At 41.1% G+C, this 27,963-nt stretch overlaps 3 protein-coding genes across 5 annotated transcripts in view; 1 reads left to right on the forward strand and 2 right to left on the reverse strand.

Annotated features, from left to right (window-relative positions):
* Window positions 1–27,963, reverse strand: part of LOC134101378 (G2/mitotic-specific cyclin-B1-like) — a 202,480-nt gene that overhangs the window by 20,166 nt on the left and 154,351 nt on the right. The gene's annotated exons all lie outside the window — the stretch shown is intronic.
* On the forward strand, window positions 59–14,446 carry srek1 (splicing regulatory glutamine/lysine-rich protein 1). Its single transcript, XM_062553687.1, has 12 exons — window positions 59–307; window positions 1,060–1,193; window positions 4,100–4,434; window positions 4,758–4,928; window positions 7,801–7,979; window positions 8,291–8,421; window positions 8,734–8,857; window positions 9,514–9,621; window positions 10,057–10,194; window positions 10,493–10,564; window positions 10,770–10,896; window positions 12,724–14,446. The coding sequence occupies exons 1-12, from the start codon at window positions 180–182 to the stop codon at window positions 12,883–12,885; spliced, it is 1,809 nt and encodes a 602-aa protein (XP_062409671.1). The 5' UTR covers window positions 59–179; the 3' UTR covers window positions 12,886–14,446.
* LOC134100474 (uncharacterized) lies at window positions 14,481–26,298 on the reverse strand. 2 transcript variants are annotated; one of them, XM_062553686.1, is made up of 16 exons: window positions 26,220–26,298; window positions 25,966–26,007; window positions 25,588–25,638; window positions 24,775–24,886; window positions 24,230–24,399; window positions 23,939–24,090; window positions 22,703–22,838; window positions 22,064–22,143; window positions 21,598–21,808; window positions 20,472–20,654; window positions 19,814–19,948; window positions 19,096–19,242; window positions 18,596–18,739; window positions 18,013–18,109; window positions 17,780–17,861; window positions 14,481–17,577 (listed from the first exon to the last, which is right to left on the reverse strand). In XM_062553686.1, the coding sequence occupies exons 1-16, from the start codon at window positions 26,257–26,259 to the stop codon at window positions 17,002–17,004; spliced, it is 2,358 nt and encodes a 785-aa protein (XP_062409670.1). In that variant the 5' UTR covers window positions 26,260–26,298; the 3' UTR covers window positions 14,481–17,001. The 2 variants fall into 2 exon arrangements, with proteins under 2 accessions (XP_062409670.1, XP_062409669.1); XM_062553685.1 differs by having other exon boundaries at window positions 24,775–24,889.

Here is a 27,963-nt window from a genome sequence, read left to right on the forward strand (position 1 = left end):
TCCAGCCCGATAGAGGCGCTATTCTGAGTTGTGATGTTTGCAAGTGGCCTCTTCCTTACCATTGGGACTGGCAGCATTTTTGCCATAAGCTCATGCAATATTAGCCAGTTAGCAAGGTTACATTATATTCTTCACATATTCTGTGAAAGGAGTGTCTGCCTTAATCCTGCGTCCTAAGAATGAGCGGAATACCAGGCACCGACGTAATACAGATAACTAATCTGTCATCAGCTGTAAACAGCGAGCAAATGCGGACTCTTTTTGGCTTTCTCGGTGACATCGAAGAGTTGCGCCTATATCCCCCCGAGTAAGTGTGTCGATAGCGCCATAGTAGTCAAATAAAAATGACTGACTCTGTGACTGTAATGCATCCAAAGCCGTGCTCATTAATTGCGTACGTTAGTTCATTGTAATATTACATACGCGGTGCCCTAATGTATCTACAATTAACCTTACGTCGGACTGGAACGTTATCGTATCATATCTTTACCTACCCAGTCTGCGTGCTAACCCCAACCATGTAACGTTAACATTAGCTAGCTGGTTGGTTTTCCAACGAAGGATACCCCATAGCTTCCTGTCTGTTTACATTGATGTTATGCCCTTGGAATCCATTAAATAGATCACAGAATATATTGTGTGATATTCAAAATATGGTAGTTGTTCATTTGATCACATTCACTGAACCCCTACAATATTGTGATTGGTCAGGGGTAATGTTACCAAGGTTAGCTTGCTGGCTGCATCGATTTGAAACATATCATGTGTAAGTTCTGGTATTTGAGTGAGGCAGACCTGAAGCTATGGATCTCTCCTTGTCTGAGCCATTGAACGAAATAACTGATCTAGCCTACCTACCTGGCTGCTGACACATCCTAAACAGAGAACAGTCAGCTTGTTTACGTTCTTCTTCTCAGAAGTTCAGGATCCTTCCATCATTATATTCATACAATGTTCAACTTGTATCCAGTTTATGCAGTGGTTGTATGCAAAGAATAATTGCATTACAATGGCTTCTGTCACATCAGTCCTAATCACACTGTCTCTTTTATTTTTCAGCAATGCCCCACTGTCTTTTTCATCGAAAGTGTGTTACATAAAGTACCAAGATCCTTCCAGTGTTGGTGTGGCACAACATTTAACCAACACTGTGTTTATTGACAGAGCTCTGATCGTTGTGCCATGTGCAGAGGGTGAGTACATCTGTTTTGCTGTGGCCTAGTATGGGGTTTATGCCTTACCCATCTAATAAATATGTTCAACTTTCAATCTCTGAAACAGTGATTTTTATCTACCTCTGCTCTAGATCTCTCTGTCAGCTCACTCTCACTCCTTGAGCATATCAAACATTATGGAGCAAGCAGAGACATGGCTTGCTCATCTCTGGATGTTTGGTCATTTTTTTTCCTGTGTGTGAGGCGTCCTATGTATGGTCAGAAATGATTACCAAGAGATGGGTTCATTGACCATAGCTTTTGCTTTTTTTTCTTTGCACAGACAACTGGTCGCTGTAGACTGTAGTGTGACCTTAGTTGGACTAATGAGGGACGAACAATAGTTCAACCATAGAAAATTAGCACCTCTACCTCATATCTTGTATGATTTTTTAATCCCAGCACACAAAACACATTAGTATGAAAGGACTCTACATGCTGTCGGAAAGTAGATGGACCAGTATACAGTAGTTAAACCTTAGCTTGTGGATTACTGCCTCTGGTTATATTATCTCCGAGGTCAATCGTTTTTTTTTTGTTTTTTTTTTCTCCAGTACTATTTGTAATGCAATGAGTTTATTTGGGTTAAACAGGCAGAAAAGTGTGCTTAAGACTTGGTGAGGATAACACATTGCAAAATGTAGCTAACCACATCTTTTTTCTCTTTTTATTATTATTATTTTTTTTTAATACCTCTGATTTTTTTGTCGGAACTACTACTGTATATTGTGTTTAGAAAAACTCAGGCAACCACCACAACCTCAACAACAACAACAACAGAAACGACTACAAAAAAAAATATCACCTAGTTGTCATTACTTCACTCCCCTGAAATGCTTGTCCTCGTGAGTTGGTGCTGCTGGATGGCTACTGAGTTTATTAATTTGGTTTTGTGTGTTTTTTCTGTGTGATTATGTGTGCATATCAGATGACTAGACTGGCCCAGCTGTTACACTACACTAGCCTGAGTCAGGCATTGTTTTCCAAGCCACTATCCCCGCTGGGGCCAGCGCAGCCTTCAAGGGGGGGATGTGACCAGGAGAATAGCTGCTGAACCTTCCAAGATGGACACCTTGTCTCTATTTTTATTTTCTTTTGTTTATTTGTTTGTTTTGTTATTTTTTTCTCTCTCTCTCTCTCTCTATCTCTATCTCTCTTCTCTGTCATGTTGTCCCTTGTTTGCCTATGGTACAGACAGCTCTGTTGCATATTACTCTCTTCATTGTGTTTTTTTTTTCTTTTTTCCTCCCTCTGTTTTCTCTTTCTGTCCCCCTCTCTGTCTCCCCTTCTCTCCAACCCCCTGCCCCTTACTGTTCCAATCCCGATTTCCCTGACCCCACCGGTGCAACCTTTATCGTGTTTCTATTTTTTTTTTTTTTTTTTCAAAATGCTGTCTAGGTTGACTTGGCACCCCGAGTCCACAGGGTGGGTGTTTGAGTCGTACCTGGGCTTCTAAGAGATGACTAATCCACTCTGTTCTGTCTCTCTCTCTCTCTCTCTCTCTTTCTTTCTTTATATCTCTTTCCATCTCTCTATTCTACCTCGTTCCCTCTCTCCCTCTTTCTCTATTTATTTCTGTTAAGACTGTTAGCGAAAAGGAGGTTGCACTTTATTTTATCAGAATTATAGATAACCCCACGTTTAACAAGCATTCAGCGCTACATTCTTCTGTAAATATACTGTGGTAGGATATATGTTGTTAACACTTTGGAAATCACTTTGGTGTTAGGGACAACATTTCCACATGATGGTTTTCACCTTTTTTAAACAGAATGTGTTGTCTTGACACATCCAAGTTGATCGATTGCATGATCTTTTTTCTATATGGTTCTAATTTAGTCCCAGGGGTATGGGAGATAGAGTGGTACAAGTTTCACAAGTCCAGTCTGTCCTCCACTTGCTCCTGTTGCTGTAGTTGAGTTTGTTTAGAAGCGATTCTTCTTAAGCCCCAACTTGTCATGTTGTTAGCTTTTCAATTCCTAATTCCACTCAAAGCCAATGCTGTGGTAGCCATTCATCACCGCTAAAAAAACCCCAAACTCTTTAGTTTGTAGTACGTCAACTACTATCTTCTGTCCTTCAAGGATAACTGACGAGTTAGGGCTAAAAGATATCCTATTCTTTCCTTTTTTTCTCTTTCTTTGCTTTTTTTAACTACAGATTTTGGGGGGACATTTTCCGAAACCCTTCCACCAACGGCTCTTTAAAAATGTTCTTCTTTTCTGTATCTGATGTTCTGTGTGCTATTAGTGACGCAGCCAACATGAACGGTTGTCTTGTGTTGCACACCCCCTATCCAACACTGCGAAACGATCGCCCCCAAGGAGAAAAGCGCCCATGCGTGATATCGCATGGGTCATGACCAATAAGTTTCCAGTACAGGTGACCCTTATCCTCCAAGTGTTCAACTCATTCTCCACGTTTGTTTTGATCTATTTTTTTGTTTTTATTTTTTTTAAAAGATGATGTGTGGTAACAAAGGCAATCCAGATTTTCTTTTGGGACAAGAAAAAAAATGTAATGTAGTGATTCGTGTTTATGTTAACTGGCTGAGGAAAGCATTAGGTGAAAACAGTATCTTTGAAAGCCATTATTGAACGTTTCTGTCTGGAATATTGTTTTAAAAAATAGTCAAAAAAACACAAACATTGAGGCTTAATGAGAAGGATTGGACATTTATCAGCTCATAGGGCAACACAGGTATTGCATTAGTAAACCTCAGCCAATAGAGTTTCGGGATGTAGGAGGGTGGTTCTTGTTTTCTCTCTCTCTCTCTCTTTCTGTCACTCTCTGTCAGTGCAGTCAGTAGAGCAGACAGAAGAATTGGGGGGTGGCTCAAGCCTCTTCCAGTGTCACACGCTAATGCCTGTGCTCTTGACCTGCAGGGAAGATTCCGGAAGAGGCCAAGGCACTCTCGCTTTTGGCGCCCAGCACTCCAGCGACCAACCTGCTACCCAGTGGAGGAGGGGGGCTGTTACCCAGTGGAGGCGGCGGCCTCTTGCCCAGTGGTGGAGGGGGCCTCTTGCCCAGTGGTGGAGGAGGGCTCCTACCGAGTGGAACTGGAGGGCTCTTGCCCAGTGGAACAGGAGGGCTGTTACCGAGTGGAACTGGAGGGCTCCTTCCTAGTGGAACTGGAGGGCTCTTGCCCAGTGGAACTGGAGGGGTGCTCCTACCCAGTGGCGGAGGGGGACTCCTACCCATCCCCACCCCATCCCCGAATGTATGTGTTTCTTTTTGCTTATTTATTTGTTTGTTCTTTGTGGTTATTATTTGCTTATCAATTCATTCATACATCTTTTCATACACTGATAGTGGCAAGGGTGGAAAAGGGATTTTGTTGGACAATAATTAGGATTGTGTGTACCAGGCTGTTAAGGATTGCTTTAATGTTAAGGATAAAGTTACTGCATCTAATGACAAATAAAAAAATAAAAAAAGCAAACAAGCATATTGTTTGTAAAGACCTTGGCATGGACTGCCGTGATATTATTGATCTGATCGGTCTGATCAAACTATTAACCGTTGTGGTTTTTTTGTGGGTAGCGCTCCGTGAGTCTCCCCCCAGTGGCAGCCCTGGCAGTGCTTCCGGCTGTGTTGGACCCTTCTCTCAGTGCCCTTGGGAGTGTGTCGCAGCCTCCCATCATGGGGAATGTGGATCCCTCTAAAATCGATGAGATAAGGAGGACCGTCTACGTGGGTAACCTGAACTCTCAGGTGAGTGGACCTTGCCTTTGAATGTCCTTGTCTTTAGATGTCTTATGTAAATGTAGACTAAAGGAATGGTGATAGGAACAAAGACAGACCCAAAGCATTTTTCCTTCCAAGGCCTTCAATAGTGCTCGGTAGCCTTTGTGATTAACCCATTTAATCCCAACGGTCACAATTGTGACCGATTTTTTTTTTTTGCTTCTGTGCCTTTACAGATGTCATTGTATGAAGTATCAATACATTTTCCCCAAAAATGGAAACCTGAAAGGGTCTCAGTTAAATATGTGAAGTGCCAAATGTGTAGTGTAATTTGTCACATGGTCAGAGCTGCTTATGTTTTGGTTGCACCCTGAACAGAAAATTTCCACCCAAAAGCTCCCAAACTAAAGCTTAGAAAAGTATGTTTATGTAAAAATAGGGCAAAGAGTTTGGGTACACATAATCTTTAAGGTGTCTAGTATGGAGGGATGCAAATGAAATATGTGAACTTTGTTCAGCGTTCTCATAGCATGAGTGAACATGAAGACGGTCACAATTGTGACCGCTAGGCAACTACAGAGTCAGATTTTGGGGATTTTCTCTTTTTTTGACACATTTCTTTGTCCAATCATCTAATTTCCAATAAATTCCAAACAGAGATGATATGGGGACATTGTCCCAGGTCTGTTATTTACATTTGAATGTGTATCACAATACAATACTCAACATTGCCTCTGCAATTCTCTGCTATATTCTAAGTGTGCCGATTTTTACATAGAGAAACCATTGTATCACACTATTATACATAGCTATTGTAATAGCTAATTTTCTATGTTGTTCTTTTTCTTAATTTTACTTTCAGTAATGTCCTACACATATAAGATCTAACTGACTGTCCAGATTTTACAATCATACCTCAAAAACAGTAAATCATTGTCCCCATTGACTATATTCCTATTCCTATATTGCATATGTCACAGGTGGTGGGAGTTGTAATCAACTCGCCAGTCAGCCTGTTGAAGGCAAATTGGCTGAATGTATGCAAAGACTTGCAATAGACATGAACAACCTTACCAGAAAATATATTCCCCACCCCTTTCCCAACAGCCCCCCAACCCACCCCCCAACACACACACTTATGCACAGTAAAGGGCCTATGTCACAGGGGCCAGGCAGACAAACCAGAAGCACAGCTTCATGTGATCAAAAATAATTGTCTCATCAATCTGTCCTGACACTATTGTATGTCCACGTTACAGACTGTGTCCTATTATGTATTTAGAACCTTACTTAATCCAGTAGTAAAATGAATTAAATTGAGCAAAATAATGGATATCACACCGTTCTGACACTAGATTAGGCCAATAACTGAGGTCAGAGCAGGCTCCTATGCTCCTCAGGGTTATTTGGGATCAGGGACAGGGGTCCTGTGTTCTCCAGGTCAAGCATTGTATGTTTCCAGGGTCCTCCAGCATTATAAAGCACATAGTAGATACCCGAATGAGCATAGGTCCCAGGATATAGGACACTGGGGACATAGAGCCTTATGAATATGAGGCCTTTGGAGCAAAGGGACCAGGTAACTTAAGATGTCACTTCATGTGTGTTCACTAATTCACGGAGGGGATAAATGCAGAAACCAAATTTCTTGTGTACGCAAGTATACTTGGCTTAAAAACTTGATTTACAATAATAAACAGACAAACGACATCTCTTTTTGCAACATGTGGTGGTTGTTGCATTGTGGTATATAGTTGATATAGATGATATAATGGCTTTTCTATGTAAACATGGTAAGGTTGTTCATGTCTATTGCAGGTCTCAGCATACATTTAGGCATTATGCCTCTAACAGGCTGACTGGCGAGTTGATTATACCCCCCACCACCTAGTTTGTATATGTGACATATGTAAAATAGTAGTCAATGAGGACAATGATTTACTGTTTTTGAGGTATGATTATCAAATCTGGACAGTCAGTTAGATCTGATATGTGCAGGTAATGACTGAAAGTAAAATTAAGATAAAGAACAGCATAGAAAATCAGCTATTACAATAGCTATGTATAATAGTGTGATATAATGGCTTCTCTATGTAAAAATCGGCACACTTAGAATATAGCAGAGAATTGCAGAGGCTATGTTGAGTATTGTATTGTGATACACATTTAAATGAAAATAACAGACCTGGGACAATGTCCCCATATCATCTCTGTTTGGAATTTATTGGAAATGAGATGATTGGACAAAGAAATGTGTCAAAAAAAGAGAAAATCCCCAAAATCTGACTCTGTAGTTGCCTAGCGGTCACAATTGTGACCGAAAATAAAACACTCCTTTTCACCCACTTTTTTATTAAAATTCTAAAAAATAGTAATTGATTACTTCAAAGGGTTACTCAAGACACATGATTTTGATATTTTCATGTCTGGGAAAAATTTGGGATTAAACGGGTTAAATTAGACAGTTGTACTGCAACACAGAAGTAAGTTAACCTGGGTGTCCCCATGCCGCAATTTCATTCACGCTGCTAAGGCAGTCTGGAAACGACTGCCCTAATTTTTGCCTGAGATAGGGGACCAATCACAGAACAGGGGGAAAGCAAGACGATGGTGAGCTATGCACAAACGCATTTGATAGACATCGGTGGCGCCCAATGAACGGATCTGGGCATTTTTTTCAAATACGAGAAAATGAACGCTTGGTTGCCAGACCACGTCTCATTTGAGAAGTGGTAGTTGCTAGCCAGGCTAGAAGTAAGTCGTTCAACTGGGTCAAATACAGAAATCTGAGCCAACTGAGATATGATGATGCATGATTTGAGTGATTTGGTCCTTCATCATAACGTAGACGTGAGACCTGATTTCATTACACTGTTATCTCTTTGGCTTGCCTATACAGACGACCACCGCTGAGCAGCTACTGGAGTACTTCAAGCAGGTCGGCGACGTGAAGTTTGTGCGTATGGCCGGCGATGAGACACAGCCCACGCGTTTCGCTTTCGTGGAGTTCGCTGACCAGGACTCCGTCGCCAGGGCCTTGACTTTCAACGGAGTAATGTTTGGAGACAGACCACTAAAGTGAGTTGCATTCAGTCATAGTTCACTCAGTTTTGTTGTTGTCTGCAATGGTGTGAGCCTCTCACCTCTCTTTAAAGTATTGGTAGACTTGTGTCTTGGCTGTTCTGTCTCAGTAGTACTGTGACTGATTTGTTTACATCTAGTGCTTATAATGTCTGCGCTCTTATCCACTAGTAATGGTATTTACTGAAACAGTTGTAGTTCCTACCTAGGATCTCTCCTCTGTTATTTCTCATTCTGTAAGTCACTTAGGATAAAAGCATGTGCTAAATGAATGCATTACAAATGTACATTTTATGTACTCTCTATAGGATCAACCATTCCAATAACGCCATTGTGAAGCCCCCCGAGCTCACTCCCCAGGCAGCAGCCAAAGAGCTGGAGGACGTGATGAAGAGAGTCCGCGAGGCCCAGTCCACCATCGCTGCTGCCATCGAGCCAGGTAGCATTCCCCTATGGTCACCCTAGCCTAGCCATTACTGTTCCTCCCTGCTATACAAATCTGTGCTCAGAGCATCTGGAACATGCGCCTTATGCGATTGACATTTTATCTATGGACCAACAGATCAGTTACCATACATGACATCACTCTATTCTTTTTTTAAACTAATACATTGTAAGTCACGTTTCAAAACCATAAGACTAATAACTATGACTCTAACTAACTATAACTATGACATTTTCAGACAATGCTAGCGTGTTACCTGATTGGTTTGTTTGAGTGTTGATGGTTTGACTGTCGATATGTTTGTAGCTGACGAAGAGCGCTCCTCCAGCCGCTCCAGACGTTCCAGGAGGTCTCGTTCTCGGTCCCGCTCCAGGTCCCGTTCGCGCTCGCGGTCCCGGTCCAGGAGGAGGCGCTCACGCTCCAGACAGAGGTAGGATGGGCTGGGTGGGATGGAGAGGAGGCGGTGGGGATGAAGAGCAGAGATACTGCTTTAGAATGGTGAAATGAATTAAAACACACAAATCTGAACTAGCTTATTTGTTCAAGCACACAAAGACAGTTGCATCGATTTTTTTGGCTTGTTGTCTTCAACGTAAAATAGTTTTGAGATCTGAATCTCAAGACCTGGCTTGATCGTTCTGCTAACGCTTTCATTTGCTAATGCAGACAACAAGACAATAAAGGGGTTTAAAGGTACACTATGTAAGATATTTACCTGAATATAACCTTTACATAACTAATTTGATGGTAAATTAACTTGTAATAGGGGAATTGGCATACACAACATAGCCTTAGCGAGTTGCTAACACGTAAACCAGTCATGTAATGTATCTTCAACAAATGCTTTTTTCCCTGATGTAAATCCTTCACCTCCACAACAAAAACATTTTCATCGTGTACAAGGGGAACAAGCCATGAGAAGTAGGCCATTTACAACGGCAGAGTAAAATATAGACATAGACTCTAGGAGACCGCCGCCAACAGTACCTGAAACTCTACAGCCGCCAACAATACCTGAAACTGCATAGGGTATCTTTTTTTTTTAAAAGTACATACTGATAATTTTTGTGGTTTTCTCTTATTCAGGAGTAAGACGTCGCAGAGGTCGCGTCATGGGGACTCGCAAAGCTCGCGTGGTTCCCACAGGAGGCGCTCTCGCTCTCGAGACAGGAGGCACAGCCGCAGCCGTTCCAGGTCTGCCATGCTGCTCAATCTCACTTCTGTCGAGTTTGTTAGCGTCATTATTGTTTGGTTTGGAAATCTTTTAGAGTGGTTAGCGTAGCATGTTGTAGGATTTGAATTTGAGTCCAAAGGGGGCCGATATACTGCCACCCCATTTAATCTGCATCCTCTGGTGAGCGTACCAGTAGACCTGAACCCTCACAATTTATCCAGGCACTCCCCCTTTGTGTTTCATGATAGAGGCATTGCTGAAAAACAAGACATATTCTTGGTCAATTAGGCTAACTATTGTTACTGATGAAACTGACTAACTTGATGAATGTTGATACGTACTGAATAGTCATAACAGTTTGTCGTTATGAATGTCTCAAGTGACATGGGACGGCATAGAGTATAACAGTTAGTTCCACTGTGGCACTTTAACACTTTCCGCTGTCTTTACATTAGGGACAGACGGAAAGAGAGGGACGGTAGAGGGCGGAATAAAGATGACGACTGGGAAAAGGATGACCGGCGGAAGGAGAAACGCTTGAGGACTCCTCCAAAAAGCTATAGTGGGTCCCGGAGATCACACAGCACAAGCAGGTAAGTGGAACTGAAAGGGAGAAAAGGCATAACCCCAGTGACATCTTTTTGTCTGATTACTTTTGCTCAAAATAAGTACAGTCATGTCCTGTGTATTAGCCACATCGTGTATAAGCCACAGGTTTATGAAAGTTAAAATAAATAAAACCATATCAATACCATATTAACTACTCCCGTGTATTAATCTCATACCTGAAGAAATTTTACAAATGTGTAACCCGTGGCTAATAGTTTTTATAATAGGAATTACGGTATGTTTTCATAAATGTTGTTTTCCTTCCTCTAAATGTTTTTTTAGAGGGCACAGGAAACGAAGCCGTACTCGATCCAGGTCCCCGAGAAGGAAAGTCAAATCCCCAACACCAAAGAGGTAGGACCTGGCCATGGAACACTTTTACAGTACAGAAACACATGTTCAATGTGTTGGAATAATGTAAATGTCTAAGCACAAATGTTTCATCTTGTGACCCGGTTCACTCATTTTACTACTCAACTCAGTTATGTTTAGCCTTCCTTAGCCATTAACCATGTACTGTTGTAATGTCGTAGTGTCTTCTCTGTTTGTTCTCTACCAGAGGAAAGAAGGACAAGAAGCGGGAGAAGACTAGAGACAGCAGCAGGGAGCGGAGGGAGCGCTCGACCTCCCGGAGGATGAGCACCCGAGACAAAGACAGACAAGATGGCAAGGCCAAGCACACTCCGGTGAGAGAAGCGCACTTTAGGCGGAATGACATCAAATTGACTATGATTTAATCACCTCGTACCATGGTCGGATCCTGCCACCAGTAAATGTCTTCAAAACCATTCTCTGTTCACCTTTTAAGAATGAATACTCGATAGATTCGACAAAACGGTTGAAGTAGCAGAATCAATGTCAGCACAAGACTCCTCGCTGCGTGCCGCCATTGTTGTTTGAATCAAACACTCGCTTCGGCGCTCCTGATTGGTTCATCATTTTTTGCTCCCTGGAAGGAGTTTGGATTGCCCTCGAGCCCAGACCCTTGTGTGGAGCTCAGCGAAACGCCCCTGGTGGAGCATGGCGGAACTACAGGGGTCTGGCGAGAGTCAGGCTAGTCGGATCCATTCATCCAATCAGTTTCTGTCTTTGGGGTGATAACACCCCAGTATGTTTCACTATAACTTTTGCTCTAGTGCATTTCTGTGCACAGCCTCAACAGGCTAGAATTCATTTGTGAACCTCACATGACATTGTTTACTAAAGTACTCTTTGGAACAGATCAGTTTACTCCAGTTTTTTTTCCGGGTAGTGACATTATCATTTCTAAAATGACAGTAACACATGGCTCATCCAAGCGTGAGATTTACCAGTCTGATTTACAGTAGATCTCCTGATTCTATCTCATGACCTCAATTGTAATGGAAGGTCAACGTCAGTTGTGTTAGATAGTGATGAGTGACCTAGTTGTGGGAGTAAGAGAGAATGGTGGGGAAAAAACAATAAAGAGTACAACATTAAGAACATTTACCACAAACACGCTTAAAAGGGCTGTATTTGTCTGTCTTTGTGGGTTGATGCTTATCTCTAAGCTCTGTTCTGCCTGCTTCCCCTTCCGCTGCATTGATGAGCCGTCACGTAACGCCTGAAGAGATGACTGAACTCACGTTAGCTCGTAGCCGTTAAAGGTCCCGTCCTTGGAGACTCTTGTTGTGTACCACAGCTGTGACAGTTTGTGTGTAGTTTTTCTGTCAAAATGTCAAATAGTCGAAACCTACTATTTTATGTAAACAACAGAAAAAAAAGTAGGGTCTAGGGACTTGTCTAAAGCCTACCTTACACTGACAAGATTTGGGAAAGATTCTTGAATGACTAGTCTTTTGAGTTTGAGTTGAGTTTGCGTGTGATGGAGTTGATAGAATTGACGTTAGCGCCTTCACCCTATGTGTAAGCTTCTGTTGGCAGTGTCACGGCACAAGCCCAAATCCTCTTTCCATATCCATGCACGTGTTGCGTTCATGACCGTTACCCGGCTGGGGTGAGCTTGCTTTGTTTTGTTTGGTGTTTATGTGGAACGTCAACAGAATACAGAAGTGACGTCAAACAGGATCTCATAGTGCACCTTTAATTGATCTCAGGTGCTAAGTGAGTGAGTGTGTGAGGCCACATGGGCTCAGATAGGTATTTGGGATTGGGACAGCACTTCACAAAATCACATGTACCTTGGCGATGTTTAATAACAAAGACGTTGCTGACATTTGCACCATGCACGTGTGTCATGCTGTTGTTTACTGTTCTAATTTCCGGATTTTCCTATGATCTCCGCGGTAAACGTCACAACACTTTGAACTGTGGTTAATTCCCTTAGGTGAAGTCTGCACCGATGCAGACTCACGATAAGGGCATGGTAAGTGAGTACTCGAACACTCACGCCCTTTGAAATTCGACATCGGGACAGCCCTAAGCCATTAAGAATTTCGCAACAAGACACACCTACAGTAAGTAAGTCTGTGAGTGTGAGTCCGGACAGCGGGATTGGGCCATTGTCTAAGATTTGTGATGGTTTGTTCCAGGTGCAGTGTGACTACGACAATGAGGAGAAAGAGTACGAGAGCGACGCGTCGGGATCAGGCAGCGAGGATGTGTCGCCGCCAGCACAGCACAACGGCAGTTACAGAAGCCGAAACGGGGATGACGACGATGACGAGCTACATGTGGCGGAGGCCACTGCGTGAAGTACACACACACACACACACACTCGCGCACACACTCACACATGCACAGAACTCAGACAGAAGTTCCCTGCTACTCCTTGTCAAGTGCTCGGTCCCTTGCTTCGTCCCGTAGAAGTGTACTGACGACGCCCCCGTAAGAATCGCCTCTTGTTCTCCTTCCCAAAGCTTCTCGCTGCTGTGAAATCCTCTCCTTGTCATATGATATTCATATGGGGAAAGTGGACCTGAAAATGTACAGTTTTTTTGTTAATGAGTAGAACTTTACTGTATGAATATTGATGGGTTTTTTTTCATGTTTTAGATTTATTTCTCCCCACTTTCATTCTAAGTGTGTTTTGTGTGTGTGTGTGCGGGCATGCGCGTGTGCAAGCGCACATTCGTGTGAGTGAGAGTGTGTGTGTTTTCCTAAGGATGATTGATTCCATATATTTGGCTTTATCCCTAGTTGTTTTTGTCCTTTTTTTTTACTGTAACTGACTCAATGTGGCTCTCTGCTTGACAGATATTTAGTCTGTGTTGAAATCAGTTTTCTTTCAGTGTTTTGAAGCAGAATGGTGTTCTCGGAACTTAAGACAAAACCTTTAAAAGTCATCGGCTGGCCAGGTCTCCAGACTGTCAACATGAAGAGGCTTATTCTTTATTAAAAAAGAAGTATATATATATATGAATATATATATGTTGACAAAAATGGTGTAGAAGTATGGAAGGAAAAAGTGCCTAGACCAAGATTGTATAATATAATATACTGCTATGAAAAATAATGAAAAGTAACACTAGTTTTTAAAATGCACATATTCTAGCATACATTAAGATAGAGGGCCGCAGTTTAAAGTTTGTTCGTTTCCTTCCCAAATTTGAGAGGGGCTCTTTCATCTTGACTAATAGCTCTAAAGGTCCCTTGATCTCCAATTTTTTTTTTTTTTTTTTTTTTAAATGTGTTTTTCTGTACTTATCTTTTTTTATATACAGTATTGTGTTGAGTCTGTCAGGTTTCAGTCTTTAGCCCTGATACTATTGTACTAGTACTGCACTCTTGTTACCTGTTGTACCTGAAGTATTGGTTTGAGAAGCAGAACAGTGGGCTTGGCTCACACTTGCTGGTGTGATTTCAGGGAGGCAGACCAAGGCAGGGCAGATCTTGAAAACTCGAACTGAACACTCGGAAAAATGGGGGCACACAGGCCCCACTCATTTAAGAAATAGAACCATTTTAAAGGCATAAATTGTATTAAAACAGCATGAAAAAGGATCAACCACGCTTAAGATTCAGTAGAGCATTTCATTTATTTATTTTTTAAATGCAGAAACCATTAATGCTGTTGTCAGGGCATCTCTTGTTGTCTGTCATTTGAAAATCACAGAAGTATTTGAGGTTATGGTCGTTGGCTACTAAGACAGGGACTTCCCCAGAGGTAAACATGGTGTAGTACAGATAGTGGCATCTTGGGCTTTGCTGATTTGTGGTTCTCTTTAACGCTGTAATTTTGAAAAACATGAAGAAATACTGTCTATCTACAGAATGGAGTTTCCTTAAAATGTAATAAAGAGGCTTTGCTTTAAAGCAGTACCTTCTTTTTTTTTTTTTTTACACAACATGGTTCTCTTAAATTTTTCGGTTGTCTTGCCCTTGTTGACATTTTACTCAAGGTCAAATACATCTTACACATTTTGGGGGCATGTGTAGGTGAAAAGGCCATTTTTGAAACTTGTTCCTTAGGTTATTCATTCAGTACATTATTCTGTCAGTGTCCTAAACAATACAAATTAGGGTCAGTAGTTGAAAGTGATGGCATCTGTTGTACGTGGGTATTCCAACACTGCAAAAACTGTTTATCTAATAAAATCTAGTCAAGTGTTATAAATCTTTTATCAAGATAAAAAAAATCTAGTTGGTATAGTTTGCAGTACAAAGAGACTTGCGTGGCCCTTTGTTAAAAAAATAATTTGATTTAATTTAGGAGTTTGACTTATTTTGAGACTCATTTTGAAAACAAGCAAATTTGTCTTCATTTGGCTCTATTTTGATTATTGGAAAGCGCAAAGCCTATTCCTATCTTACACTCGAATTTTGCGCAATGCTCTTCAGTTTATTAAGCCTTGCACTCAGGGGTGTAGCAGAGGGTGTGATCTGGTGCGTGATTCAAATATCGCTATCTTGCATCCTCTAAAAATCATTACGCCACTGACCAACAAAACCTGGTCTATATAATAATAATAGTAAAAGGTGTATGTAAAGCACAGCTGAAGGCACACTGTCACAAGATGTAAGCAGCCCTTAAGAAGCTGTCCCAAACAACAACTCTGTCAATAGCTGGGGATCCACATGGTATGTGGCATGCACTGCACTCGCCGCTCGGTTGCTCTTGATTGAGGTTACCCGTAATTTCCCGACTATTAACCGCGGCTTATACATTGATTTTGCAACATTTCTTCAGCTATGAGGTTAATACAGGGGGGCAGTTAATATGGTTTTAACTTGAATAAAACACTCTCCTGCGGCTTATACACAATGCGGCTTATATGCGGGAAGTTACTGTATGTCCCAAAGATTTTTGTTGTGGTTGCTGCCGGGCTCAGCGTAAAAAGGCCTCTGATTTACAGCACGCCGCGGTCAAAGTTCAACATGGTTCAAAATGCTGCTTGCGCTGCGCTTTGCGTAGGCAGGCCAGTTCTTGTGCACGCAAGCCTTTCACAATAATGGGTCTTGTCAGTCAATAGTGAAAGTAATTAACTGTGTAGAGCTACTTGTATTTTGTCATTGACTATGAGACCACGGTGAAGTTAGTTTCACTTTGCCAATGAGTTAAAATAATAGCTCTGCTTGGTTTTAGTAAAGCACGGTTTAATAGAATACCTGTTCTATACCTGGCATGTGCCAGCAGATTCCTTCAAATGTGGCGCTGAATAAGAAGGGGGGTTCACATTGTACGTCACATAAGCGCCATTTTTTACCACTCTTGTGCATGCCACACCTCCAGATGTATTTAAGCTTTTCACCACTGACCATGCATTTTAGATCGCCACAATAGATCCCAAAGTCTTCTTACATTAAGTCAAAAATCTTTTGAGAGAGCACAAGGTAAGGGTAACACTTTACTTGACGGGTTCGTTCATAACACATTCATAACAGCTGTCATGAATTGCACATAAAGCATTCATGACACTTTCATGAAACATGACTCAACCTTCATACCAACCCTTTCATGAACAGTCTCTGTCCTCTGAATGTCAGGGTAACTTTTTATTGAAAGAAGTGTGGCCTTGTCCTTATTCGTCCTAACTCCCATATCCTGCTTTTGCAGGTACATCTGTTTCCCTTGACGCACATAAGGACAATGTTGGCAAAAATGATCGTTGCAAAAGCAGTGCACGTATACATAAAATATTGGCAAAATAACTGTGAGGCAGTGCACGTATACATGAATAGTTTGCAAGATAACTGTGAGACACACCTAAATGTCCTTAACAATGATAATAATATAATAATTTCTTTAACAACAAGTTTTCATTCTTTTGTCTTCCACATTCATGAAAGTGTTGGTATGAATGTTGGGTCATGTTTCATGAATCAGTCATGAATGCTTCATGTGCAGTTCATGACCGCTTCTATGAATGTGTTATGAATGAACCCGTCAAGTAAAGTGTTACCGCAATTCTTTATTTTGACAAGTTTTTGACGTTTTGTCTTCCACATTCCTGAAAGGGTTGGTATGAGTAGTGTTACCGATTTTTTTTTTTTATCTTAATATAAGATTAAAACCACTTGGTTAAATTGTACTTTTTGCAGTGAAGTACATGATTTACTGACAAACCTCAGAGTGAGTGGTAAAACCTCCACCTACAACGTGAGCCCTATGACATTGTTTTGTTGGGAGAGTGAAGCCATACAGATCTTCTATTAGGAGGTTTACCACTTACTCTGAGTTGACGTACTGTACTCAGGTTTGTCTCTAAACCACGTACTTGGAATACCTCCCAGGGCAATAAGCAATGTACAGTATGTATGATCAATTATATTACCATTTCAATGATTCAAAAACAATGGTGTCCACACACACACACACACACACATACACATACACATATATATACAGTATATACACACATTGAATGTATCTAGTTTACAGTTCCATGTGTCTCGTCAGGCCACGACTCTGGCGTGTAAAACTGGGACTGGTGGACGTAGTCCAACCCTGCTGCTGGGAAGCAGGCTGGCATGGAGCTCACAGGCTGGCAAGGGTGGGACTCTGCCTGCACGGCCATGTTGGCCTGCTGCTGGAACAGCTCCATGGTGGTGTAGTCGCTCATGAAAGCCACTGCCACCGGTCTGGCATCACAACCAGCCAGGGCGGTGGCTCCAACGGCTACAGCCGCCTCTGTCTTTTGGCAGGGTGTGTCTGTGATGTCCGTCGTGCCCGACTCTGTGATGCCACACTTCGGAGGCGTGGAGTCTACCTCAATGGCCGTGAAGTCTGTAGATGGAAGACATGTTTCCTGTTTTTCCATCCCACTGGATGGGCTCACCGTGTCTTCACTGTCAAAGCCCTGACTTGATGCATTGCAACTGTGCTTGCCCAAGAGATGGTTCGATGCTGTTTCCTTCTGGTTCTCCTTCCTGTAGTCCGTCAGGTACAGAGGTCCAGAGTCCCAGTGTTCTTGGATTGTCGGGCCGTTCATGAACACCATTGGCTCCTGTGGAGAGATTAATGCCAAGTTTACCCCTATGATTTTCAGTCTCTCTTTTTTAGTGCAAATATGGTTTATAGTTATCCTGCTTGACTAAAACAACAGAAACTCAGGATTTGTGATTTTTGTCCTTTTTTTTTAAGCACAATCCCTTTGACGTTAAGTTTTTGTTTATTTCTTTTTGCTTGACTGAGAGCCTGCCACTCACCAGTTCATACTCTCTGTCAATTTTCTGAATGGCGCTGCTGTTGCTTGGGTTAGGTACGCTTGGCCACAACACTTCCTTTGCCCTAGAAGGAGTGGTTAGAGGATGACTCGTTATGACATGAAGGTTTCTCATAACTTCAGCAAATACCACATAAAAAAAAAAGTCTAACCAATTAATCTCACGGCACACAAACGCCAGCACAGTCATTTAGATATGGGGGGGGGGGGCTTTACCTGTCGGTCACACGAAAGCAAAGATGCACTGCAACCAGGATTATGGTGACCCCTATAATCACTGAGCCGATCACAATCCAACTACTAGGGTCTGTGTCTGGGGAGGCAAGGGGCGTAAATTGTGGTTACTCAACAAAAGGCACAGTGACGATGAAAGGATTTGACAAATGCCACTGTGTAGGTGTTAATGTCATCAAACAAAGCATGATCTAAAAACTCTAAAAAAGATGACCCATAAACTTGAACCCAAAGTTTCAACGAAGCTGTGAATTTTCTAGTCATTTGTTTGATAATTGTGCATCTACTGTAATTCACACATAACAACTGTAACAAGCTCAAGAACAGAAATGTGAATTGTGTACATTTCATGAGTATAACCATGTGGTATCTTTGAATTATATTACATTTAGCAGACACTTTTTGTCTAAGGTGACTTACAGTACATACAGTATGTCGACTATATTACAAGGGATTACATTGTCCCCGGAGCAATTTGGGGTTAAGTGCCTTGCTCAAGGGCACAACAGTGGAAATTTGGAATTGAACCTACAACTTTCAGGCTGCTTTCAGACACCTGAATTACCTGATGGATTTGTTCCAAAGTATAAGGGCAGACTGCGTTTCCCCTCTCCTCTGGCTGTGAAGGCCGCCACCTCAACACGGTAGTCACTCCCACTCTTCAGACCTGTTAACTTACAGCTGCTGACGTCGGGGCCCAACGTTATGTCTGAGAGATGGCAGATGACAGTGCAATTGATTGATGACAATGTGCCAAAGACACCAACGTATGGGATGTCTCCTTACATCACATTCACAACTAATTAAGCAACACCATTTCACACCAACATCAGGTGTGTGAGTCCTTCTGGTAGGAAGCTACAGCTGAAACCAAGAATGGCTTTTGAGTTCAAGTGAAAAATGAGATGATACAGCATGTATCACTAGTATATTGAGTAATGTAAATATTTCATGTAAGTACATCAGTCAAATCAGGTCAAATCAAATCAAAACATAAAGTATGTTAATAAATACTGTAGCTATACTTCATCTACATGATAAAGAGTTGGAAGAACTCATTCTCACTTGACTTTGTGTCTCCATTGAATAAGTAGAGCAGGTATCCCTGCAGAAAACCCTGCAGCTCGTCCTCTAGGACGGGAAGCCATGTGATGATCGCAGAGCTGTCCGTCACATTGGAGTGGCTAACATTCCGTGGACCACTGACTGGGGCTGGACAGCAGGGCGGCATGCAGGGAACATAACGAGATAGGATCACCTGAGGCTCTTGCTCACAAGGAAGCACAGGTAGGAGTGGTAACATTTACATTTACATTTATTAATTTAGCTGATATCTTATATCACAAGGGCCATTCACCCCAGTGCAACCCGGGGTTAAGTGCCTTGATTAAGGGCACAACGATGGAAGCTGATAATTGAACCTTCAACTTTTCAGGCTAATCCAGCTCCTTTGCCACTATGCTACCACCGCCCTATGCAAGCGTGCATATGGGATGAATTGTCTCTAACATAATCACAAGAGCCTGAGATAGGATGTGATTCTTTCAACATCCATCTCTCCCCTCACAAACACACAATAAGTAGTTAATAGGACAAACAGATCTACTGTAGATTACTGTTCAGATTGTTGCTCTGTGTCCTACTTCAGAAATGGCACATCCTCCTAGACCTAAATCTTGGTCACATACATGATTTTTACAGACATGCTTTAACCGGTAATCTCAAAATCTTGATATTCTCAGTATCTCTTTTTGTGTCTGTTCACCTTTGAAGTCTTACTCACTTCCTTCCAGCAAGTATGCTTCTGTCCATCCACACGTGATGTCACTGTTGTTAAGTTGCTTGAGGTTGCAGGTGTTTTTTTCTGGCTTGCCGTGCAGGAGAAATATGTATCTCTTGTAGGGAAGGAAAGGCGTCTCTAATGGGGATATGTGTAGACAACAATTGGTTTAATGATACGGTTAAAGTTTTTCTATCAGAAAAAATACTAATGCAAAGCATGTTTACACAAAATTGGATATATACTGTAATTTAGATTATAGACAATAGGTAACAGATTTGCAATAGGTACTATTAGCTTATTGCATAGCTGACCTAAATACAGGAAGTTTCTGAATTGTAAACAAATTTGTTTTCATTGTTTATACAAGTAAATACTGTTGATACAATGATATAAAGGAATACTAAACGATTCCAAGCCAGTACACTTTTTGTCACATTCTGCAAACATTTCAAATCTCCTTCCGTTCTGTGTGCATACTGAATGGCCGGGCCCTTAAACTGAAAACAAACATCGAGTGAGCACCTGCACTCTCAACGCTATTCCAGGCGTTCAGAAACAGATGGTGTTAGTGGTCTACCCATGGGGCACTGAAGGAAGTGTTGAGTTAAAACAATCTTTCTCTAACCCTAGCTTTCGAGGAAGGCTACAGGCCCAGTACCTTTTTCAATGTCTTTCAATGTTTGGTTTATGTTAGAGTAGAAGGACGTGAACGTTGTTGCATTGTCTCCCTTCAGGAACCACTCCACAGTGTAGCACTCGTACACATTCATTAGGCTGCCATTCCACGAGAGCTTAAAACTGTGATTGCTGTTGAATGTCACCTTCAAGGCTCCTCCGATTTCTGTGAAGACAGTGACACTCATATTATTTTAACAGCTTTCTAAAGATCCCTAGATATCTCTATATGCGGCTCTGGCTTTCTACAGAGCCTTTATATACTGTATCTCTACATACATCCCTGGCTTCCTACTGAAGAGCAAAATAGTGGCAGTGGAAAAATGCAAAAACACAGCCAGTGCAAGTGAGTTGAAGCTGATATGACAGCTCTCTATATAATGCACGTTCATACACAAACACACACACACACACACACACACACACACACACCTAAATATTCAACATTTGTTAAACTGCCAAAGAAGATAGATTCTGCTGACTTTGTTCTCTGCCCTCAGCAGTCACCAACACACTACCCGTGAGTAGACGAGCCCCATATCTAAAGGGAAGGAAGCAGTGGCAGACACAAACTTTTTGAAGGGCAGGGGCTAAAAAAAGGGCACCTTTCTCACAACATGGGGCCCCAAAGCCACGATTGCTATGGTTTGCTATGATGTAGCAAGTATGATAAAAAAAAAAAAAAAAATGAACACTGTGTTATTAGACATTCCACACTAAAAATATGACAAGCACTCCGATAAAAACAAACAGTGAACTAAAATGCTTTTAATTGTTAACTTTCTGAAAACAAACATGTTTAGCTGAACATAATGTAATCTGACTTAAATACAGAGCTATTGGTAGGTCAGTTAACTGTTGAAATTCTGGCAGCTATACAGTATACCATTTTTGTGTAGATGGAAACTGGAACAGTAAGGCTAAAGACAGTCTATAATTTGCTAGATAAACTGAAATTGAGACTAAATGGTTCTAATAGTTTTTGATTATTTTTACCTGGCTCATGCCAAATGATCAGAAACAGGGTGGGTAACTCAAATTATTGCTACTCTTGCCCGTGACATGAAAGGGAGGCAGTCCTGTGTGCAATGCTACAGTGCAGTACGTACGCATATCCTCCAGGGCTGTCTCTATGGCACAGGGAGTCCTCGGCGACTCTGAGACGTTGTTTATCGAGTTGAGGCTGACACGATAGGCTGAGTGGGAGAGAAGGAGGCTCATGGAGGAGTCGTTACTCTGTGTTACGAAGGTCTCGTTGAACTCTCCAGACACCTTCTGCACTCTCACATTGTGTTGTGCCACGCCCAGAGATGGCGGAGACTAAACACAGTTTTGCAGAGTAGAAGCAAGATAGACACATAACAGTTTGCACTATGCGTGAGGTCAAGTGTGCTACAGGACAGAGTGTTAGAGAGACGCTATAACACATTATCTGTTAGCTATGATATCTTACAAAATAATACTATCTGTCTAAAGGGTATTATTTTCAGGTATAGACTGAATCAATTCAACACTCCCTAGAAATATGCATACAGTAAGTATTTTGAACAGGTCAATCTTCAGTGTCATTCTTACCTCCCATGATATGGTTACTTTTCTCCTCCCCTGGTGAACTCCATCCACATTACACTTTACAATAGGTGCTCTGGTAAGTTCTGTTGACAAGACAATGATTTGAGTGTCGCTGTACATTTATGGTGAATGGACTGCATTTATATAGTGCTTTTTTTTCGACTCCTGAGAAAGTGTTGTTATGAAACATTGTTATGCCTCACATTCTCCCATTGACCTATAACGATGGCGGAGGCTGCCATGCAAGGCGCCAACCTGCTCATCGGGGGTTAAGTGTCTTGCTCAAGAACACTTCGACAGGGTCAGGAAGAGTTGGGCTCGAACCAGCAACCTTCCAGTTGCTGAACGACTCCTCCTGAGCCACTGCCCCCATGTAAATGTATGTAAATGTATTTCTAGAAAATACAAAAGATACATTAAACTAAATCAAGTCTTAGATCGATAGACATAAATGACAAATACATCGGGTCCCTTTTCACAGGTGTAAAAAAATCAAGCACCTTGATTATGAATGCATGGTGCTTAATTAACCCACCTTTGGAAAGGGACCTGTCACCTGATGAAACCCATGAATAACGTGGATATTTTATTCATGAATATTTCTATAAATAACTAAAGTATATATAGTGTATCTTATTTTACCCTGAGGCACAGTGTCGACTCTGCTTGGTGCACACTGGGTACATTTTGATGTGTTGACACACTGCACTTGCACATCATATAACACGGATGAGTTGAGATTCTTTATGGCGTGGTCTTGCTTATGTTGGGACAACTCCTGCAGGTAAAAAGCATGTGCAGTATAACCAGATTATATCAGAGAAAACCTAGGCATCAACAAAGGCATGAAAGCAACTTACTAACTACAGTCATGAATAACCATAAAAATATAGTAGAACTACTGGCACCAATGCTGAACTTAAGATATGAAATCATATGAAGACATTAGTCAATTATTTGACGAAACAAAGTCTCAAATTAAATGGGAAGGGAAGAGCCGAGGTTTTGATGGTTTGCCATCTGGCAACATTTAACGATATTCCAGAACTCCTTTCTTATGTCCCTCGAACCACGATCTGCATTCTGGGGAGATACAGTAGCCTACACACACCTACCAAATTTGGTGTGTATCTGAAACTATATGACAACCAAAGGATCAGTCACCTAAGAGGGCCCTGAGTAGCGATCACAGATGCTGCTGTGTGTGCCAAATTCCCATGGGAATCATCTCAAAGGAGAACAAATTCTAATAAACAATAATAATCGTTAGAGAAACAATAGGGCCCGGCCCCTAAATATAGCTAACGTACTGCAGGATATGAGTGCAAGGAACGCCTGAAGGACAAAGACAAGTGTGAGATCAGTTCAGAGTGATGGGATTGCACACACACATTCTCAAGGTGAATGTTAGGCCTACCACCACTAGTCTCATTCCCTGTCCTTGTCCTGTGAACATGCATGGAGAAACTACTTATATAATAATTTGTGTTATGTTTTTAACATACTGTAAAAGTATAGGAAATACACCCAAATAACTTCAGCGTGCCAATCTAGAAACACCTCTAGAGTGGGAGTGATGACTCAACTATTACTGAACATGACAAGTGAAGCGAGAAGTTCTGTTTTGAAATCAGCCATTGCCACGTAAAAAGAATGGCTAACATTCTGAGAATGAAACCAAACTTTCGTGTAACAGAAACCCATAAATAACAAAAATGAATATGCGAGTATTACTTCGAAATACCTATGAAATGATATGGCACACTATGAAAATATGGCTGGTGCTATACTGCAAATATTTAGTTGTGGTGATAATTGGTGCAATAGCACTAATATTTTGCAAATAAATCTGTGCATTTGTCACTGTCAATAACTCACCATTGTCCATGACTCATTCTTCAAGTTGTATATGGAGTACTCTCGATACTTTACAAAATACTTTTGTATATCATTTCCAGCATCCCAACTTGCTTTAACAAACAGTTGTCCAGACCCACGCTGTAATTCCACGTCAACAGCACGACAGCGAACTACAAGATCACCAAGAAACATTCATTCTTTATATAAGGAACAGATATTCTTGGATGTGTCAGATGATCACAAGACCAAAAGATCAGGCATTTACTATGCTGTCATTGCAATTACATTTAAATTTCCTAGTGAACTTACTCATATGTGCAGGGGAGCCCTCGAACGTTGCCATGGTGCAATTCATCCCATTCTCAGTAACACGAGCTGTCATTTTCACATTTTTATTGGTGCTCAACTTTCCTATAGACACAGATGTTCCTGTGATCCTGTGGTCTTTACAAAGTAGCCTGGAACTGCCTTTTGGTGCTCTGATATAAATGAAACGTGACAACACATTGCATTAACAATCAATTTCAGAAAAATGCATCAGTGCAGAACTATATGTCTTTACTGAGTTTAAAGGGACTGTTTTTCCCTTTTCAACTATCAATTTTGGCAATCTGTCAATTTACTAGTGAGTTTATCAATGTATAGCAAATTTTGCATGCACAAAGTGCAACACAGTAGTGAAAGGGTTAGAAATAGTGGTTGATATAGTTCCTTGGATGGGGTGCAGAGCTAGATCGGGGGTTGGGAGGGTTAAGGGTAATGCAAAAGAGTAGGCTACCGCACGCACATCCAAAAAACGATAAAAAAAAACTGGGTGCCATCTTTGGATATTTAGGAGTGCATGGTTAACTTACTCTACCAGCAGTTTGAATCTGGAGATATTTAAGGACTCCCCAGGCTCCCACACACACTGGTAATTCCCGTGTTTACCAAACAACCTAAAGCAGTCCAGTTTACTTGCTTCCCCTGCTATATCAAAACAAGATAAAACAAGAATTTCACATTGGTGAGGAGAAGAACCTCCACATAAAGTGAATACTCTCTCAATCTGCATTTGAAAACATAGTACCACATATGATATCATAGTTTATGATTTGTTGTTAAAAAAATCATTTGGCGTGGTTAGGCTCTGCCGAGAGCTGCATGCAAATGTGGTTAATTTTGGTTTGTAAAAAACATGCGCTCAACCATACAGTGTCATACAAGGACAGCCTGGAACAGTTTGTTCATGAATTAAGCATATTATTAGCACATGATAGCAAAAACACTTTTTTTTCAAGTACTTCTGCTTCTATGCATACAGTATCTGCGATGTCTATTGCAGCCTTTTAAAATGACCTGCAGGACCAGAAGGAACGCTAAAAAAGCAAGAAAATAAATAATAATAGGCCTAATAATAATAATAATAATAATAATAATAATAATAATAATGATAAAAACTCCTAAGGACCACTGTATACAGTATACATGCAGCTTTGAATTACAGTATGGGAAGCACTAAAGCTTTTCCCGAACTTTGCCATTTTAGAGATCAAATAAATGATGCATCAGATAACTTTAAAGTGGCCATGATCTGGATGCATCTCACTCTCTGTGGATAGATTCTGCATCTCTTCCTGCACCAAGAAATGTTTGTGATATACAATATAGAAATCTGTCAGTGTTACCTATATATGATGATGGGCATTGAGGAATGTTGCTCCAGTTGCAGCCAGTTGCTGAAGAACATGTATAGAAAATGTAATTGTTACATAACTAAGACTGACATGGCAATTGCATAGCAGAGTATGGACAAGTATTTCAGTAAAAGAGATTGGGGGCATTCATTTCCCTTTCTTTCAATAAGGATAATTTATGTGTACAGACAATTCTTAGAATGCTTACTGACAGTAAAATTCCCTTTCATCACCATGCACTAGAGTGTGTGTTGAATGTTGAAAAGTAGCCACCTCTGATGTACACCTAGGCTGATTGTGGTGTAGCCTATCACAAGTTTTGATATCGCAATGATTAACTATTATTTGCGAAAATGTAGAATAACATACCAGGCTTGGTAATAACAGAATGTAGCCACTGAAATACTACACCTGAGAGAGAGAGAGAGAGAGAGAGAGAGAGAGAGAGAGAGAGAGAACGTTACAGATTGAATTAATCATTTTTTTACGACGATGCGCATGAATGCCAAAGGTTTGCGTGCAAACCAATAAATGCGCATTTAAATCGTCAGACTACAAAATAATGTGATGCGGACTACAAATACAAGGGGTCCATAAAAACATATAGGTTTAGATTCACTTACAGATGATGACATGATAAGTAATCTTGTATTTGTAAGTCATTTTCGTCGTCTTCGAGTAGGCTATGCTGCCAGGTGTCGACGTCCTTACACTAATCTTGACTGATAAAACACTCTCACTGACACTTCAGTAGGCTGTGTCATGACCTGCGGGTGCGTCCCACGTGCTTACTGAATATGCATCCTGTGGGCTATTCTAACACTCCCACTATCAAAATTAAATGCTGGGCATGACGCTCAGAATGCAGAGCTAAATAGCTCTCAAAATAGCCTAGTTCAATCAAGTCTACTCAGAGCCTATTCCAATAATCTTTAACAGAGTAAGAAGTTGAGAAAGTTTATCTGAGTAGGCTACATTATGTATAATGTGTCGAATCATCATCATTCAAAGATGGATCATTCTCTTTTACGGTAGCCTAGCTATAGCCTACTGTGATAATGTGACTCGGTATTCTTGCATTGAGAAAATATGTGTTGCGAGCTCGCTGCAATTCCGTTGCGTGCTGTGAGCAATGTAGCAGGTTTACGATAATGTATAGAGAGAAAAGTTTCAGTTCTTAAAACTAAAAATAGTGGCACTCATAAACGATCACTGAGTTGATAGTTGATAACTTTTTTGTTCAACTCCCTGGATGGCTCTGAGTGAATCCAGTTTGAATTAGCCTACTTGCAAATGTGATATAATTCAGTCAAATATGCTAAATAACTTAATAATAATGTATAATAGAATGCCATAAGATGAAGCCAAACCCCTTTCTCTAAATGTAGGCTATGTAGCCCATCACCAATTCTGAGCAGCTTTTATTGAATAGACACGCAGCTATGTTGTCGGTTCAGAGGCACCAGAAGTTTCATTCTTGGACAGTTTGGTATAGGCTACTTCTGAAATGAGTGAGTTGTTACACATTTCAAACAAACAACAAAAAAAAGTTGATACACCTGTTGCCTGAGCAACTAACATTCAATTGGTCTTTCTTTCAGGGAAGTGAGTCTCTATCTGTAGCCTACAATAGGCTTGCTTGCTTGCTTGCTTGATGGTTTGTTTCCAAAATGAGAATTTGAAGTTAGATTTTAGGCCTATCTAAGAACCACTATAGGCCTACTCATTATATCGTTTTAAAATGAAAGACTACTGACTTGTTACTAAATTGTTCAGAAGCACAACAGGGAATCAGGCTAGTGAAGCCAGCAACACCTCCTCGTAAATAACTCAAACACCCATGACTGAAGAGTACATTTGTGAATCACTTGTATAAAAAATATTTGTGTATCTTTAAACACACCTTGAGCAGCTGTGTTTCTGTAGCAAATGTATTGTTGGGACAGGCCAAACTGGTCATCTTCAGAACTCTCAAGAACCCCCCCCCCCCCCCCCCCTCTCTCTCTCTCTCTCTCTCTCTCTCTCTCTCTCTCTCTCTCTCACTTACTCTCAGAGAATCACATTTTAGGGTTTTCTTTATTGTAACAGGAACACTTTGAATTAGACAACACCACTTTCCATAGGGACAGTGCTTTCATTTTCTCAGCACAATAACTCAGTGTCGTCTATGCGTGTAAGTCATTTGCAGAAACACTTACTTGAAGCACTGAGATGACAGACTCTGATAAGGTTTGAGGAAGCCACCAAAAAACGCCCTCATCTCGTGTCATTTTTTTGTCTTGCTAGTTGCTGCATGTTCTATTTTTCATTAGCACGAAGTGGAAGTGTGCCTTTTAGAGAGCCTCAGACCAGTGGAATTACATAACT

The sequence above is a fragment of the Sardina pilchardus genome, chromosome 14 (genome assembly GCF_963854185.1).
Source record: "Sardina pilchardus chromosome 14, fSarPil1.1, whole genome shotgun sequence".
NCBI lineage: Eukaryota > Metazoa > Chordata > Actinopteri > Clupeiformes > Clupeidae > Sardina > Sardina pilchardus.

Excerpts from the sequence above, each read along its gene's own strand:
- srek1 (XM_062553687.1), top strand. The coding sequence starts at position 180 with ATGAGCGGAATACCAGGCACCGACGTAATACAGATAACTAATCTGTCA. Across the intron at positions 1,194-4,099 it reads CGTTGTGCCATGTGCAGAGG|GGAAGATTCCGGAAGAGGCC; the intron begins GTGAGTACATCT and ends CTTGACCTGCAG. Across the intron at positions 10,897-12,723 it reads GCAAGGCCAAGCACACTCCG|GTGCAGTGTGACTACGACAA; the intron begins GTGAGAGAAGCG and ends GGTTTGTTCCAG.
- LOC134100474 (XM_062553685.1), bottom strand. The coding sequence starts at position 26,259 with ATGACTTACAAATACAAGATTACTTATCATGTCATCATCT. Across the intron at positions 20,655-21,597 it reads GACAGCCCTGGAGGATATGC|AAATCGGAGGAGCCTTGAAG; the intron begins GTACGTACTGCA and ends CTGTCTTCACAG. Across the intron at positions 19,243-19,813 it reads AGCATACTTGCTGGAAGGAA|CCCCAGTCAGTGGTCCACGG; the intron begins GTGAGTAAGACT and ends CCTGCTGTCCAG.